The sequence below is a fragment of the Silurus meridionalis genome, chromosome 11, assembly GCF_014805685.1.
Source record: "Silurus meridionalis isolate SWU-2019-XX chromosome 11, ASM1480568v1, whole genome shotgun sequence".
Classification (NCBI taxonomy): domain Eukaryota; kingdom Metazoa; phylum Chordata; class Actinopteri; order Siluriformes; family Siluridae; genus Silurus; species Silurus meridionalis.
The window spans coordinates 21,299,885-21,313,393 of record NC_060894.1 but is presented as its reverse complement, the minus strand read 5'-3'; the positions used below and the strand labels follow the sequence as shown (position 1 = coordinate 21,313,393).

Genomic DNA, 13,509 nt, shown 5'->3' with positions numbered 1-13,509 from the left:
GCTGGTTAGAAATTCCGCCTGCTCCGAGCTGTGTTTTTGGGGTCCTCCCCCCATTGGCTGGCGTAAATCTCGCCGAGGACTTGACAGCATCAAATTAAGGGCTGCAGTGCAGTTCAAGGCCAGTGGGCCAAGTAAAAGGACAATGATTGCAAGAAAAAAACAGGCAGCTTTCCAATCATATCTCTGTCCTGGATAGAGGGAAATTTATTTTTCTTATGTGACCCAATATGTATATTTAATAATAAAACCAGTGATAAACACGTCCGATAAAAACCTTTGGGAGTTCGCCGTTCTTTAATTGACATTCGTTGAATCGTTTTCTATTTATGTGAATAATTTTTGATTAAATTTCTGGCCACTACTCAACATTTCTCTATTAAGAGATAAAATGAATCACATTCCCACCTGCCACTGAGTAGAAATCCGGTGATCAGTGCCAGGAGGATTATTCCCAGAGTAACAGCCACAGCGATGACGGGCACATGGCCCTGATCTCTGGAGGCAGACACTACAAAAAAAATGCAAGATCTATAAGCCATGCATATGTTTTTGTATGTATTTATGTATCATCACTTAAACCAGAGTCTGACAGCATTGCTATCTTTAGACTCAAACCAATATGCACTAGCTTTAGGAAATGTTCTCCAAATAAACAAATAAGCACTTGTGTAAGTCGCTCTGCATAAAAGCATATGCTACATGCAGTAAATATAAATGGATTTTAACGATACTGACAGCTAGGTTGGATCACACTTTCCTGAACTGAGTAATCAACCGATTAAAATAGTACTGAACTTTATAAAAAAAAAAAAAAAAAAGTATCATGAATAATGAAAATGTGCTGAATTAAATAAATATATTAACATAAAATACATACATTCAAACTGAAACAAAAAGTAAACACTCCAAATAAATAAAAACAGTTGAATAAAAAAGTCACTTCCAATAAACAGCATGTGGCATCAGTGATTCGCCTCTAGAGGCCGCTCTCGTACGTAATGCAACCCGGAAAAACTATTCAGATGGACTTTTGCCAATAGCCAATAGCTGTTAAATCGGTCAACCTCTACATTTTACATATACATTTTTTTTTGTTCTTTTCCTTTTTTTTTTTTTTTTAAGCAGAATCATATATGTGATTTGATCTGATGTTAAGTGAATGACTGCCATAATGCTGATTGATTTGGTGCTCTGACTTACAGTAGGGGCTGGTTTCAAACTCAAATCGCCGACTGAAGGCTCCGTAGCCTGCCGAGGTGCGAGCTCGGATCTGAAAGATGTATGCCGAGGATGGCTTCAGCCCGTCCACCACGACATCTGTCTCCTTTGACTTGACAATGGTGTAACTAGTCTCCTGATCCTTTGGAACACAAAGCAAAATGAGAAAGCATCCTGTTACCTATGATGAGGAAAAGTCAAAGTAGAAATGAAGAAGGAAAGGAACATTTTGATGGTCCATGAGAGGCAGTGTGTGTGAACATGTAAGCGTGTCTATGATGTGGGATCACTTTCATGCATAGTGCTAGAGCTATGTGGTGAAGACACTATCCATTAGGGGAAAGGGCACTTTCCTTTTAAAAAGCCTCATATCGGTGTTTCTCAGACCAGACCGCTGAGCTGAGGTCATGAAGGAGGCTGAGACGCTTTAAGCTCAATTGTCTCCTGAAATGGCCTGAACAGTGGAGCCGGTCAAAGCCACAATGTGAGCAGCAATCAGATCTACGCATCAATGTCAGGTCCGGTTTCAGTCTTTTTGTGAGCTTTGTTGTCAAAGGGAAACCTGTTCCTACTGCTAACCGTGCAGTCTGTCGCACTTTCACAGCACTGCATTATCACATAAACTATTCAAAATATTTTAGCTTGTGTATATAACATACTGTAGATGTCATATATATATATATATATATATATATATATATATATATATATATATATATATATATATATATATATATATATATAGACAATATATTTCAATGGAAACAATTAAGCTTCATCAGTTGACTGACTGATATGTAGACAGTAAAGAGTTAAAGTACTCTAGCAGACTAGCTAGTAGTTCAGCAACGACATACAAATTTAGTCTTTCTGCAAACAAAGGCTTAAGACCCGCGGATATCTACAGAAGATTTTAAGCCCAGTGCGATGTTGAGTCATTTGAATGGTGTAAAGGTTTCAAAGCTAGCCGTACGTCCATCAGTGGCGATCCCGGTTGTGCTGGTTCCCTGGTGATGGCTGTCCTAGGATGGCTCAGGCGTACTGACAAATCTTTCTATGGCAAATCTTTCCAGGTGTTAAACACTGGAATAAGTGTATAAATGTAGCAGGGGAGGATGTGCATTTTCCTTGAAATTTGTTTTTATTTTATCAAAATAAAAGTCCCGGTATTGCCCTGTAAGAGTCACTATCCAGTCGAGAATATTTTCTAAACAAAACCCAGTCCATAAAGAATGAATGGTTGAAGACCCCTGCTTTAGACATACACATCCAGATAAAGAGAACGGGTATGTGCATAAGTCAAATCTTTCCATCATGGAACTTACTTTATACAAAAAAATCTGAAATTACATTATAAGTGAAAGTATAGCTAAAGCACACATTTACCACGTCTATCTCATACCATTATGCTAAAATCTGTCTCTTGCTACACATTTTCCTCCCAATGCTGGAAATACCAAAATAAAAAAAAATGAAGCAGATTCGGATTTTTTATATTGGCCTGTTTTCTTGCATTAAGAGACTTTTCCTGCTGTAATTACCTTTTCGAAGTACTTGATCTCGTACTCCAGGATAATGCCATTGGGTCTGTCTGGTTCCTGCCAGGACACGGCGATGCTGTTCTTCGCCGTCTTGCCTCTCTTGACAAGAGTGATGGGAGATGGTGCTAAACAGAAAAAAATAGGTTTTGTTTTTGTTGACTCTCCAGTTTAGGTCTAAAATATTCTTGAATGGTGTGATGCAATATTGAGTAACTGCATAGTAAGATGTATGATGGTACAGATTTCCAAGGTGCAAAGGAAGAGGTAAACTTATAACACATTTATTCATAATTCAAATCAGTTTCTATAACCGCAATTCTAAACAAATCGGGACGTTGTGCAAGAATGTAAATAAAAACAGAATGCAATGATTTGCAAATCTCATAAACCCTTATTCAATTCACAGTAAAACATAGAAAACATATCAAAACTTTCAACCAAGGAAATGTACCATGTACCCAATGTACAATGTAATTTGGGACAGTACCATGTTTACCACTGTGTAGCATCATCTTCTTTTAACAACAGTCTGTCTATGTCTGAAAATTGAGGAGACCAGCTACTGAAGAATGTCATCCCATTTGTGTCTAATACAAGTATCTATCTGCTCAACAGTCCTGGGTATTCTTTGTCATATTTTCTGCTTCATGATGCTCCCAGTGTCAGCACCCAGACTCTTCTACAAAAAGTTGTAAACCATGATGTTGTAATAGATGCAGTATGCAGTTTAACATTGGTCTTACTTAAATATGTAAAGCCTTGCCTGAAATACATTTTAATATTGATGCTTTTCCAGAAATAAAAGCTACTCATTCCATAGACACTAATGCACCCCTGTACCATTAGAAATGTAGGCTAAATTGAGCGCTGATAACAAGCCAGATGGTCGCTCTCCTCTTTAGTCCAGAGGATGCGGCATCCATGTATTTTTGCAAAAAAGTTCAAAGTTCGATTTTTCTGAATACAGAACAGTTTTTCACTTTGCCTCAGTACACTTTAAATGGGCTTTGTCTGTGTTCACAGAAAATAGATAATGAGACATTTAAAGTGTTTGAAATTTGATGTTGAGGAACATTATTCTGAAATTGTTCGAAGCAGTTTTTTGCAGATTGGTGACGCTCTGCCTCCCTTTACTTCTGAGAAACTCTGCCTATCTAAGATACTCCTTTTATTTCCATTTATGTTACTGACATGTTTCCAATTAACCCCATTAGTTGCAAAATGTTCCTCCAGCTATTTCTTCTCAGCAACATTTCTTTTCCAGCCTTTTGTTGCCACGTTCCATTTTTTTTTTTAAACGGGTTGCAGCCATTAAATTTAAAATGACCTTATAGTTTCCTTAAAACGGTACATTTTCTCAATTTAAACATTAAAGCAAGTGTTATCTATGTTCTATTGTAAATAAAATTTGTGTTTATGAGATCTGCAAATTATTTTATTTACACGTGAACACATTTACACAGCGTGAAAAGGACATGTTACATAACTTTTCTTTGTGAATCTGGATGTATTTAGAACATGAGCAGTAAAGACTATTCGAAGTGATGCTTTAACACATTTTTGCTTCAGCTGTTTGATGCTTGAAAAAATTAATTCATTGTTGAAAATGGCTTTGGAAGATGACATGGTCTGACACTGTTTACACACTCCATTTCCTGCGTATTAAAACAATCCTGCATCCGGTTACAATCTGTCCTCAATCGCAAACTTCCCATTACTGTCTACACACTACATCAGCATTAACAAGCATGAAATTGTTTTATAAAGCATACCAAGTATACAATCCCCCATAAAGTAATTTAATCACCATCCGTTATCTTACTTATGCTGTCACTGTGTTTATGTTGGTGTTTTACTTTTTTTTCCGTTTCACATATACAGATTCAACTGCAGCTTCATGTATGTGAACTTGCAAACAAATTACTCCATTATTCAGGCTGTAATTCTCCCTTCACTTCAACTAGGAGACCCAGACCTGTTCCAGCATGACACAAAATTGTGCAAAAAACTGATCTGCTTTACATGGGCTGGAGTGGAAGATCTCCTGCTATAGATCTCCAATCGTCTTGAACATGATGAATGTAAACACTGACTGCACCTAAGGCCTCCTCAACTCCTCATCTACAGTACATCAGTACCTGACCTCACTCTTGTGGCTGAATAAACACAAATATTCACAAGCACACACTAAAATTTAAAAATTGTGAGATTGTGTGAGTTTTTTGTCCATTATGAACATCTTTGCCAATCAACAAGCTCAAGAAAAAGAAATATAAAGACAATGTTACTCTCTCTGAAACTCTTCTCACTTCACAAACTGGATTTTTTCCTTCCAATTTCAAAATCAGATGGCAATATATACACTAAATATCTAAAATAAATGCTTAGAATTATAAAAAAAAAATACCTGCCATTCCAAAAACTGATTTCAAGTCATGAGATTGCGATGAGAAAACATTTCCATTACATTAAAACAGTCACATTCTTAGTTTAATATAATGATTCATTTGATATCAATTTAATTTAATTGAGTCGAATTGGGAAAGGGGTAGCTCAGTGGTTGAGATGTTCGAATTCTGATCAGAAGGTTATGAGTTGAAATCCCAGCACCACCAAGCTGCCACTGCTGGGCCCCTAAACAAGGCCCTTAATCCTCAACAGCTCAGTTGTATAAAACGAGTTGTATCGATAAAAGTGGCTCTGGATAAGGGCAGGGAGGTGGTAGCTTAATGGTTTAAGTATTGGATTTTGGATCCAAGGTTATTAGTTCAAATCCCAGCCATACCAACATGCGACTCCTGGACCACTAAACAAAGCCCTTAACCCCCATTGCTGTTCGGTTGTACAAATGCGATAAATAGATAAGAGCGTCTGCCAAATGCCATGTAAATGTAAATCTCATTCTCAGTGTAATCAGAACATGAAAATTCTCATGAACATGAAAACAGACACTCGCAGAATCTGCTCAAAAACCACACCATGAAGAAATCACAACAGAATGCAATTCAAACAGACTGCACACTGCATATACAGAAGCACGCTGAGAAATATACAGTTTGCAACTGCAATTAATACGTTTTATATTCTCAGCGTTCTCATATTTCTGTTTTTACTGCCTTACAATACCCTGTGGTGTGGCCTCCAAACACAAACCTGCTGCCACCCACCTCATCACCAAAAAAACCAGAAACGTGAGCCAGCTCTGTATTCACGAACAGAAGTGTCAGACTGTAGCCGTGAGATAAGTATTATTTAAGCATGTCCAAATGATCCCAGAGGTGCCGATATAGTAGCTCGGCTGCACCGGGGCAGCATTTAGAGCTCAATAGGGTTCGGTGATAGCGAGAGCAAAGAAAAGTCTTCTCGCCTCCTGCAAAACAAAGAGTAACTGTATCCCTCCTTTCACCCAGACAAAACTATAATCATTCCTATCTTAAAAGCCTGAAACGAAATACTTGGCAACCCGATCTGCAGGCTGGCAGGCAAAGAGCTGCTTTGTGGAGGGTGGCTGGGCTACTTAAACAGTCTGGCAGCCTGCTAAATGGTTGACTTTCAGTCAGCCAGGAGACGCAGTTCCTTGAGTTATTGATTCACAATAAGCTTGAAGGCTTTCCAGGGGAATTCTGATCTATATTTCTCGTGACGGAATGACAGCAAACGAAAACAGCTGCGAAGAATGACTCCGTACACATAAATTGGGGATTTTAAATTGAAATAATGATTAAATAAATATATATAATGAAACGTCTTTAGAAATGTTAATATGGTGTATTCATTTGATTCTTGTTATTAAAAAGAAAAGTGGTTCGGTGCATCTGAAAAAAAACCCAGACTTCATAAAGGAAAATACACCGATTTATCAAATCATCATTAATAATCCAAATCACGGAAATGTTTCTGGTGCACAAAATGAATTCGAATAAATCAGGTGCAAACAAAAATCCTTGTGGCGTGCTCTCCTTGCTCCTTTCATTAGCAGATGGAACACGTCCGTAGCAGAGGAAGTGTGGCAGAGGATGTGTGATGGTGCTCTGATTAATAGCTCCGATTGGGAAGTGTTGCCATTCTGCAAGGCGCGAATCTGTTAACGCTGCACCGTTTGCCAGCGAGGGAGCTGCTAACGCCAAACAGCGAAGCATGTCACGGATTCCACACTTCGATGTACACCTAGATGTGTTAACGTTACTATTTCCAGTAAGAAAGATCGCACGATCGTTCGCTAGCGGCGGCTTCAATTAATCGCCGTTATCTAACGTGCATCATGCTGCGTGTAAGCGACTTTGCTTCTCTTTGGTAGCACAAGACTGATGGCAGGCAAAACATTTTTTTGTTTTGTTTGTTTTTAACCAAGCTCTTTTAGGCAGACACTTGCATGTCATTTAATTGAAGCTAGCATGCTGGGCGTGCGGTTTTAGTGCGAGCTGGAAAGGTCACTGTTTCCAATCTGACCTGGTCTCAGTGCCAGGCTGAAGCTCTCAGCAGGCCGTGTGTTTGTAAACAAGTATTGCTTGGGGGAGTCCTGCTGGGAGGCAAGATGAAAAACCTCTGGCAGGGCTGAGCAGCCCGCTGGCCAAAACCACCACTGAGGTATGACTCTTGCCAACAAGCTCCCATGCCAGTGCAGGCAAAACAAGAAGAACATGGGTCTCCTTAAAAACCATGCAATTTTGCATGAGGATCAGAGTTCCTTCACTTTCAAAATGCCAACTGTTCCTCTGTATCACTTCAAAACATTGGATTTTACAAAAGCCTGTTTTTTTCTCAAAATCCTTATTTCATCTTTCAATAGTAAGAATTCGTGTCAATTAACATCTCATTCCAATCAGAATCACAAGCGCACGGTTTCAGTGTTTCCTGGCGTTAACTACGTTTTGGATCACAGTGATTGAAGAAGCACAAGACTGAATTTCTTCTGTAGATCTATACATTTCAGCAGCACAAATGTAAACATTACAGTATGTGGGATATCGATTGCAAAAGAAGGAACAGGATTCGCACCTTTACTGTACTGTATTAGCGTTCGTTTCCTGGTTGTTCGTTCATTTTCACAAATTGTAATTCTGTGTTTTACTGCATCTGAAGGTTCACGTGATTCACCTTTGACCTGTTGTAGAGAACCAGTCGATCATTGGTCGATCTGACGCCGTTCACACGCCTTCATTAGTGACATTTAAGATTCATCTGCACAATTCATTAATTTAAGACTAAAAACAAATCGTAATAGAAATTAAACCTTGACAGATTCTGACGACTGGTTTAACGATTTTGCATTCAATGACGTCCGCAATGAACTGATGCTGAGATGTTTTTGGGGGTTAAAACCAATTCAGGTGAAACCAAATCACAATCGTACGCAATAAAATAAATAAATGTACCAAAGCATTCACGATTTGTTTGACACGACGAGAAATTGCTTTATACCCAGAAGCGACTACATGATGTGGAGGTTAAACAAGTAGTTTTGAGAATTTCATTTTTGATCTGAGAAACGCTGCAAAGCAACTGAGGAAAAAAATGTCTGAACAAAGTTTTTTCAATCTAGAAGCCTTTGCTACAATAGCCTGGGCATTTATCGTGTGGCGGAAACGTTTCTAAGTGACTTATTTATATTCCTCACTGGGTCACCATCTGCTGATAAGACATAGCCATGCACTGGCGACGAACGAAACGAAACGTACAATCTCTCAACCACGTTCCAAAACCAACTCGCTGGGCGTAATTAGGAATATTGAGTGTGACTAGTCTTTGCAGACAGATATGTCAATTACTCGCTGTGAATGGGCAAATATTAAAAGCTCACAGAATAGCTCAGCAAATGCCACCACTTATACGCCTGTCGATGTTCATTGGGGAAATACGAACACACTTCAGAAGCACATGAAAGACTAAAGCGCTAATCACTTGCACCTGCTGCTATTCAGTTTGTTTTGAAATCTAGTTCACTTGAAATCAGCGAACATTTGATCAATTGACACAAACTGCCCTAGTTATGAAAATCTCGCTTTCCTCAAAGCAGCAACTGTGAAAAACACATTTCTTCCTACTCTTTATAGAGCCGTCTTGGAGGCCACGCTTCGTACGCTGCTGTGACGCTGCTTGAGCTGAAGCTGTGCCGAAACGGCCGGCTGAAGAAGAATCGCTCTTCTTCTCACCATTAATAGCGCTTTAAAGCCCTTAAACCTTTCTGTTGATCTCAGAGCACCTTAATGACTGGGGCACTGGTTGAAGCCAGTTATTCAATATCCTTGTAAAATGAATGTGATATATATATTTTTTTTCTGTGTACTATTTAAGTGGTGCATTTGGTGACAAAGACAAATTAGCAGAGAAATAAGTGCAAATATTATGTTAAATATTTCACCCTAAATTAGACCGGAGCAGCAGCTTGCAGGGGTTGTGCAAAAGGCCCGGGAGTTTACAGTAATGGATTACACGGAGAGGAAGCGGAAATAAATGGATTGTCTCCGGCGGCACCTGTGCCACCTGCTCCTGGAGTGGAAAAGAGAGTGAAGGCATGAAGCGGGAAAAGAATCCACCATACACTGGAACGTTTTAATAAGCTCGGATAAACCCACATTGGTCTAGAAGGTGCAGTGTTGGGGGAAGTGGGAGCCCAGTGGTTAAGATATTGGACTTCTGATCAGAAGATGGTGAGTTCAAATTCCACCACCATTTAAGGTCCTTAACCCTCAACTGCACAGTCGTATGAATGAGATCATTGTAAGGCTGTTCTGCTAAATGCTATAAATGTGTTTTCTTTTAAATATAAATGCACAGAAAGAACCAATAATCATCTTAATCAAATTAAACACAGATCAGCAGTAAAAAAAAAAAAAGACAATATATAAAGTCAATAAATGACTATTGAAAGTTTACTCTTTTTCAGTACGGCAGAATGCCTTTAAAGTCCACAGGGCAGCTGTGTTTTTGTAAATGCCACTGCCAATTCACAAACAGTGAGCTTGCTCAAAACAGACCAAAGTCAAGGGAAATTTTGTGTGGGTTTTTTTTCTGTGAATCTGTTTGCCAATAAACATGCTTAATAAAAAGGCATACAAAGGCAGATCTGCTCTCTTGGAACTTCCAGGCTCATCCAGGCTCAGTGCAAAGGAACCAAATGTAAATATATTTACTATTTGATATGACATTATTAATTAAATATAAAACATTCTCATCCTGACCGCACTGAAACCTCCACCTCCGTTAACAACAGGTTTTCACAATGTATATATATTTTTTCTTTGCTTATTCTTTACCATTAACAATTGTGATTGCTTTAATTGATTTAATCTTCCGGGACTGATACCCCAAAAGTCAATATCTCCATCCTGGTTTAAGGAGAAGAACAGATGGGGTTAGGAATATGACAAGTTATTCAGTCAGGAAATGTTGGTTGGCAGTGGCAATTAAAAGAACACAGCTGCCCAGTGGCCATTAAAAGCAGTCTGCCATACTGAAAATTCAAATTGTTTTATCTATCCGTTTTCTAATGTCATTTTCACTTCTGATCAGTATTTGAAACAGTGTTCTAAATATTAGTTAACATTTTCAGGGGAAATTTAATATTAAATAGAGAAATACTTAATTAAATCATCTCATTTTATTAGGGTTAAAAAAAAATGCTCTTTTACACATAACTCATGCTAGCACATGTGATGTGGAGCTCCTATGCGAAATGCATAAAGGGTGTAAAATCTACTAAGAAAATATAATCGAATCAGAGTAAGCATCACTGGATTCCAATGCAGTGTAATATTATGGAGAGACGATTAAACCTTTATGCCACCCTAAGCCTAGTAAACATATTACACCGCTAGAGCTGCTTCCTCTGCTAGCATGTTCCGAACTTGATCAAACATGAGAGCTATTAAACGCTCAGAAGAACATGCCCAGAACTGAAATATCTATTTTTGACTAAGCAGCACCGCACACTACCACACTCATTCGATTTCTGGCTCAGTGCACAGCTTTTACTTTCCCTCTTTCGACATACCACGGGATGATGAATCCTGGTGTATTACTCTAAAAGATTTCCTGAAAGAAAAATGTTAAATATAAAGGTGCCCACTGTACGAGAAGGTTTCTTGTAACAGAACACAGTGCATGGCACATTGCACGCCGTTATCACACCGCTTTCCACTTTTCACACAACAAAAGGTTCTAACAACAGCCTAGCAAGCACGGTGCTTAGCCTAGAGCCAGCTAGTTCACATAAAACATGACTGCCACTTGATGCATGGACCCAAACAGATTATCCTGAGTGCTGCTACACAAGGCAAGCAGGTGCTCAGTATTCTGCAGCAGTCTCCTCACAGACTATGTGGAATCCCTTATTTCAAGGCTGTCTTATTGTGGCTGAGCCGCTTCACACACGCACACACACACACACACACACACACACACACACACACACACACACAGCTTCCTCTCTGCCACTATGTCATGACCCTGACACCCACTATAATGCAGGTTACACGTCAGTAAGCCTTCATTACCAAAACAGATGTCAGGAGCCCGAGCAGACACACTCTGATAAGGTTAAGGCTCTGGGTTACTGATCAAAGGGTCGTGGGGTCAAGTCCCAGTATCGCCAAAACTACCGCTGTTGACCTTTCTTTCCTTCTAAAAGCTCCAGCTACATTTATGGGAGTTGGCAGACGCCCTTATCCAGAGCAACTTCTATTTATCTCATTAATACATCTGAGCCGCTATTAGGTTGAGGGCCTTGCTCAAGGGCCCGGAAATGGTAATTTTTGTGGCTGGGATTTAAACTCATCACCGGATCGGATCCAAAGTCCAACACTCTTACACTTCGCTATATAGGAAACTAAGGTACATAGGCGAAAACTAATGCAGTCATGACTTTATATTACTATAGGCACATTCTCTCTTCACACATAAAGAGTTTGGCTGGTAATTTAACTGTTTTTATGTATTTAGCAACAAACCAACAGAAAAGAGGAGCTGGAGAGGGTAATAAAGCATAACGGGCGGGAAAAAGCCGTCACAATTCAAATGTCCCAGGCGCTGTATTATGGCTTCTTTATATCGCTGGGATAGGCAAAGAAAGAATTTCACTGTTCTTTAATGTACATCTGATCAGTGGTGGACAGTAATAAAGAAAACGTAATTCGTTACATAATTCGCTTTTTCGCGTATCTGTACTTTACTGAAATATTTCAATTTCGGGAGACTTTTACTTTACTCCATTTCAAAGTCAAATAATTTACTTTTTACTCAAATACTTTACATTTTTTGCGAAATCAGTAGTTCCATTTTATTTATGAGGATAAAAACCTAACTGGTCAAACGCACCAATTCAACAATTCAATGTTAAACGCATGCTCTGTTTTAAACTCGTTTTGCCAATTAAGGCATTGGACTTTGGATAAGGTCATGAGTTCAAATCCCAGCAGCAAACTGACAGTTATATACATAAGAGTGGAAACAACGCTTAAATTAGAAGTGGACTAATTCTAAAAATGCATTAGCTAGTCCAAAGTGCGAGTAAAAGCTCCAGCGAAACTAATGTAAGTAAAAAGCAGAATGTGTTAATTATGCACATTAATACACGCTTTGGAAAACATAAACGAGCACTTATGTAGCCACGACGACTTTATGTTGCGATAGGCACAGTTTTTTCTCGCACATCTAGTTTGGCTGGTTTCTTCCTTTTCAGCCAGCTGAAGTTCTTAAACATAAGGTCATATACATGAAAACTTGTGAACTTTTGGATATAACAGTCTGAGTCTTTTCTACTATAAACACATAAACACAGACACAGACACACACACACACACACACACACACACACACGGCCAGTCTACTTACCCGCCTGGTTGGTTGTGACGTTAAGAGAAACGTATTGGCGTAGAGGATTCGTGAGCTGCGAGACACCGTTCACAGCCTCTACCTCGAAGGTATAGTTAGTGTGGGCGAGCAAGTCGAGCACCATCACCGACGTGTTGCTCAGGCCGGTGCGCTGGGGAAGGTAGCGCACGTGGCTGCCGCACGGCTCGTGCTGCCTCAACTCGGCATTCATCTTCCTGCAGACCACGCTGTAGGTCACATCCTTCCTGCCGCCAGTCTCCTCCGGGGTGCTCCACTCCAACAACACACTCGTCTCGTTTACATTGGAAATGGCGCTGCGTGGGGCTGAAGGAGGCTCTGGGGGAAAATGTAGATTTAAACATATTATAATTACATTGATGCTGAATTACAGAGCTACTGAACCGATGCACTGAATCTGAAACTGAATATTTAAATGAGCTACTTTTTGCTTATGATTTAACCCTTAAAATATACAGGAATTTTTATATATATATTGTATACATTGTATACAAGAACACTGTTCTTTTTTCCAAAGCTTTTAATGGCTGTATGGCTTAGAAAAATTGTAAAATATCAGCAAAACAAGATGCCATATAATCACAATTATACACTTCATATGGATTTATAATAAGCCATGATTGTGTGTTTCCTTTTTTTCCTTTTTTTTTAGATCTGAAATATCAATAAGCCATCAAAAATATTTACTTGTGCAGGCCATGTTGGGCAGGTCGGTGTCCTTCCTGTAGTAACCGTGCTCACACTGACAGGAAGTGGAGCCTTCTGTTTTAGTGAAGCTGTGAGGAGGACACTTACTGCATGTCCTAGTCTGCAGAGCAGATCTGTAGAAGCCAGGCTTACACACTGCAAATAAAACACACACACACACACACACACACACACGCGCAGAAAGCGGAAATGA

The 13,509-nt window shown here is 39.3% G+C and overlaps 1 protein-coding gene across 1 annotated transcript in view; it reads right to left on the bottom strand.

Moving 5' to 3' along the window:
- LOC124393506 (ephrin type-A receptor 5) overlaps positions 1-13,509 on the bottom strand; it is a 57,407-nt gene that overhangs the window by 16,047 nt on the left and 27,851 nt on the right. The window contains exons 4-8 of the mRNA XM_046861399.1: positions 13,296-13,451; positions 12,591-12,926; positions 2,760-2,884; positions 1,201-1,360; positions 406-508 (exon numbers count right to left, since the gene is read on the bottom strand). Of these exons, the coding sequence (XP_046717355.1) occupies positions 406-508; positions 1,201-1,360; positions 2,760-2,884; positions 12,591-12,926; positions 13,296-13,451 (880 nt within the window). The remainder of the gene's footprint in view (positions 1-405; positions 509-1,200; positions 1,361-2,759; positions 2,885-12,590; positions 12,927-13,295; positions 13,452-13,509) is intronic.